The following is a 5181-nucleotide window of genomic DNA, read 5'->3' as shown; positions in this document are numbered from 1 at the left end:
TCCTGCCGGGAATCAGGACTTTCCTCTCCCGTCATCCGGCCGGGATGCTGCGGTCTAAACCCGGGCTTCTCCCCTCCTCTGCCCGCTGAAGTTGGATCATCTGCGGGGGATTAAACACCCGCTTTTGCCGCTCTCTTTCTCTTCGGCTCTCTCCGGAACTGCCCGAACATTTCACAGTAGAACTAATCCGCTTCTTTTTGGGGGATTATTCCACACCCTGTCCTCCTGACTCTGATGCACGCACGCACAGATTTGTGAATGGGTTGCCGCACGTTTTGGGATGCTGTGTGAACACACAGGAGGAAAAAACCAGCCGTGCTGTAGTAACCATGGCTGCAGGATTAGTGTGAGGAGGGATTATATTTCCCAGGAGCAGAATCCTCCATCGGTTGTGCTGTTCCCTGAAACGTTTGGATATTTGTTTTTATTTTTCCATCCGTCTTTTATTTCCTGTTAAGGGAAAGTAAACTTAAAATCTCCTGCTCGATGTCTGCAGCTGCTGGAGGAAAATATCACAACTGCAAAGATGTATCAGTTAGGCTAGTTGTCAACTATTAAATGCATCACCGACTATTTTGATAATCGATTAATAAGTGTGTGTCAACAAGACATTTGAGGACGTCATCTTGGGGCTTTTTTTGGGAAACTCTGATCCACATTTTTCACAGATTTCTGACATTTTAGAGACCAAACAACTCATCCATTCATCCAGAACATAATCCACACATTATTCGACAATGGAAATAATCTTTAGATGCAGCCCTGGCGAATGTTTTCAGGCTGAGGCGGAAATGATGACTGACTTCTCCTTTTACATATGCAAGTGAAATGACAGTAACCCCAATTTAAACACTAAAAAGTTGGCCTCATATCTTAATCGTAGCTTCTAAATACCACAAGGCATGATGGGATCGTTTTAAAAGTCACTGTTTTTTAATTATTACAGCACAATAAAAAGACTATTAGTCCCCTTTTAGGAATATTTAAGGAATTCAGACTCGAACTACAGAAGATAAAAAGTGAATCAGGGACTGTAACCGTGAAGAGAGTGAAGCTGCTGCTCAGAGATGCAATAACTGGAAATACTCCGGATATGATCAGAGATGGGAAATAATCCGTAAGTACTGAAAAAACACAACACCTACACACAAGAACTACACGTTTCTGTGTGTGTGTGTGTGTGTGTGTTCGTTCGTCTCTGTGTGTGTCTCTGTATGTGTTTGTGTGTGTGTGTCTCTGTATGTGTTTGTGTGTGTGTGTGTGTGTGTGTGTGTGTGTGTCTCTGTGTGTGTGTGTGTGTGTGTGGGTCTGTGTTTGTGTGTCTTTGTTTGTGTGTCTTTGTATGTGTATCTGTCTGTCTGTGTGTGTGTGTGTGTGTGTGTGTGTGTGTCTTTGTATGTGTGTCTCTGTGTGTGTGTGTCTTTGTTTGTGTGTCTTTGTATGTGTATCTGTCTGTCTGTGTGTGTGTGTGTGTGTGTGTGTGTGTGTGTGAAATACAGTGAAGCAGTAAAGGGCTGTGGGTTGGAATCGAACCCACAGCCGCTGCCAAGGACTCAACACCTACACAAGAACTGCACGTCTCTGTCTAAAAAAATATACAACGTCACTGTGAACTCACTTAACCTACAGTCACAGACATTCAAATGAATATCGTTACTCGTTTTATTTTGTTATGGTTTCTTGCTTCAGACAGACGATTAAAGAAATATAACACATTTACATAAATAGATGGGATTATAAACAGACTATTTAAGCTATAGTGCGTAGTTTCTGTCGCCCCCATGAGGAATGCTAAGTAATGACAACAAAACAGTCGCGCGCTGTGGGTACGCGATCTGTGCTGCCTGCACGATCCGATATACGTCCGTACGTATATGCATAAATACGTAGTAGAAATTGTCACTGGTCCAAAAAACCTCATATGGACGTCTGTGTACTACGCCTGTTGGCCACATTGTTATATTTGTGACATGTAGTGTGGGGATGTCGTGATGCATTACGAGGTGTTTACGTGGTTGCCAATCCAAAATAATACAGGAGTTGTTCCATGTTACGTGAACATACACCATTTGGGATCCATGTGGAATGAAGTCTGAGTCTTTCTGTCACTGCAGACCTTCAGTTTCCTCCACACTCGCCTTTTGCGAGCGCTGTGAAATGAATGAAATTCCCGCGGTGCAAAGGTGCGCAAACAAGGAACACATCGTGCAGTGACATAAACAGGATTATCATCTGCGTAAGCGCGAACATCTTGCACATATCGGATCGTACAGGCAGCACAGATCGCGTATATATATATATATATATATATATATATATATATATATATATATATATCTTTTATACAACAAAATCAAAGATTCACACAAAACACACACAGACACACACACACACACACACACACACACACACACACACACACACACGATACACACACATAGACACACACACACACACACACACACACACACAGATACACACACACACACACACACACACACACACACACACACAGACAACACACACTCACAGATACAAACACACACACACACACACACACACACACACACACACACACACACACACACACCACACACACACACACACACACACACACACACACACACACACACACACACACACACACACACACACACACACACAGACAACACACACACACACACACACACACACACACACACACACACACACACACACACACACACACACACACACACACACACAGATGTCTAAAAGTTTTGAAAACTAATAACATTTGTTGATTAATATCAGCAAATCGATAATCTCCTGTTTGTCTGCTGTGTTTTGGAGGATCTTAAGCGGGAAGAAGAAGCAGGAGTGAACCAGTGGCCGGCGGACACGGTGTTCCGTCAGATGAGTGAGCATGTCAGACCGGAGCGCCCCGGGCTGCCGGCTCAGGCTGGACTGGGTGTACGGGTACCGGGGCCACCAGTGCCGCAATAACCTGTACTACACGGCCGGGAAGGAGGTGGTGTACTTCGTGGCCGGGGTGGGCGTTGTTTACAACACCAGAGAGCACAGCCAGAGGTTTTACCTGGGACACAACGATGACATCATCAGGTAAGACTGCTGCAACACCTGCACAACAATCAGAGACACTCAGGGCCCTATTTTAACAATCTAAGCGCACGGTTGCTAGTTTGAAGGTGGAAAAAAGGGTCAATCAACCAATCAGAGATCATCTCCCATTCCCTTTAAAAGCCAGGCGCGTTTGGACCTTGGAGCATTGCTGTTATGATGGAGGATTTGCACCGTAATATTTGTATTTGTAATCTTCTGCATGTGTGTGTGCTGCTGTGCGTCCCTGTGTGTGTAACAAGCATAGTGTGCACGTGCTGTGCACGAGCCTAGGAGCATTTTACTAATGCTCTGTTAAAATAACAATGAAATGCTGCGTTATTGACTTTACACCAGGTTTTTGTTGGTCAATGGTGCCATCACTTCCCACTGCCTCAAGATAGCAATACTCCCAGAATGTGCCTGAACACACCTCCCTGTAAGACCAGCACGCCCAGAATGCACCTGAACACACCTCCCTGTAAGACCAGCACGCCCAGAATGCACCTGAACACACCTCCCTGTAAGACCAGCACGCCCAGAATGCACCTGAACACACCTCCCTGTAAGACCAGCACGCCCAGAATGCACCTGAACACACCTCCCTGTAAGACCAGCACGCCCATGGGCCACAGATGGGTGCAGGTGCATTTGCTATTTAAACGACGTGGGCGCTGGACGGGAAACTGACAACTGGGTCGGTCTTAAACTAGCAAAGACTCTTGCGTCGGGCTTTGCGCTGCACTGCGCCGGGTGCAGGATAGGACCCTACATCTGTAGCACTGAAGGAGACTTTATTTTTTATGTTTTACTTCATGCTTTGCTCCCGTCAGAACAACTACGGCCACTAGAGGACGCCGCCACTAGAAATGTATATATATATATATATAGGTTGTAACTGCGTCTTGAACAAACATCTTATGTGGCCGTTTTTCAGGGGAGGAAAGGATGTCGAGTTTGATTAGTTGTTTATAAGTTTTCATACAATATCACACAAACCCGTTCATGAAAATGTGTTCCTTGATTATTTAAGTACGTAGGGTTTGTCCTGAGGGTAGCGCTAGAGGGAAGGAAAACCCATGCACAACAATTTGGATCGATAGCCGGTCACATGACATTTAAGTTTAGCTGAGTAAAAGGTGACTGTGAGCCGGAGTACAGAGCACCGTGAGACGACGGGGGATTCAGCGGCCGTTACAGTTACGTTTAATCTACAAAAGGTGAGCGTCATGCAGCAATGACAGTTAAGTTTAGACACCAAAGCGACTAGTTAAGATTAGAAAAAAGATTGTGGTTTGGTGTCCCCTTAAGTAGTACTCATGCAGTGTTTCCTTTAGGATATGTTTTTGCAGTGGGGGCAGGTCTGTCTGAACAACCTACACTTAGAACGGAGCCACCGCGGTGACGTTTTTGGAGGAGCTGATCGTTTAATAGTCGACTTGGAAGAAAGCGAACGTTTTGACAATAAACTCCATCAACACAACAGTATGTGGAGTTAAACTGGACGGGTCCAATAACCTCTGAATGGTTCTACTTGTTGTTAAACTGCAATATGTCGGCAGGATCATTTAAAAGGCAACCGCGACTACATTTTTTGTACAGCCCTATTTCTGATGTCGTGGCGGCAGATATTTTGCCATTGTAGGCTGCCACTACAAAATCAACATAGAGGAAACACTGACTCACGGGACATGAACACCTGTTTCCTGGTGAAAGTCTTGTGTTTTCTCCTTAACTTCTTCAGGACATGAACACCTGTTTCCTGGTGAAAGTCTTGTGTTTTCTCCTTAACTTCTTCAGGACATGAACACCTGTTTCCTGGTGAAAGTCTTGTGTTTTCTCCTTAACTTCTTCCAGGACATGAACACCTGTTTCCTGGGTGAAAGTCTTGTGTTTTCTCCTTAACTTCTCCAGGACATGAACACCTGTTTCCTGGGTGAAAGTCTTGTGTTTTCTCCTTAACTTCTTCAGGACATGAACACCTGTTTCCTGGTGAAAGTCTTGTGTTTTCTCCTTAACTTCTTCAGGACATGAACACCTGTTTCCTGGTGAAAGTCTTGTGTTTTCTCCTTAACTTTTTCA

At 44.7% G+C, this 5181-nt stretch overlaps 1 protein-coding gene across 1 annotated transcript in view; it reads left to right on the top strand.

Annotated features, from left to right (window-relative positions):
• Positions 1-2905: 2905 nt before the first annotated feature.
• The window catches only part of LOC144512459 (echinoderm microtubule-associated protein-like 6), a gene marked incomplete at its 3' end in the record, with an annotated part of 122210 nt that continues 119934 nt past the window's right edge, over positions 2906-5181 (top strand). Inside the window, exon 1 of the mRNA XM_078243228.1 lies at positions 2906-3102. Within this exon, the coding sequence (XP_078099354.1) occupies positions 2906-3102 (197 nt within the window). The remainder of the gene's footprint in view (positions 3103-5181) is intronic.

The sequence above is a fragment of the Sander vitreus genome, chromosome 23 (assembly GCF_031162955.1).
Source record: "Sander vitreus isolate 19-12246 chromosome 23, sanVit1, whole genome shotgun sequence".
In the NCBI taxonomy this organism is placed as follows: domain Eukaryota; kingdom Metazoa; phylum Chordata; class Actinopteri; order Perciformes; family Percidae; genus Sander; species Sander vitreus.
The sequence above is the reverse complement of the archived record's forward strand: the minus strand, read 5'-3'. Positions and strand labels throughout refer to the sequence as shown.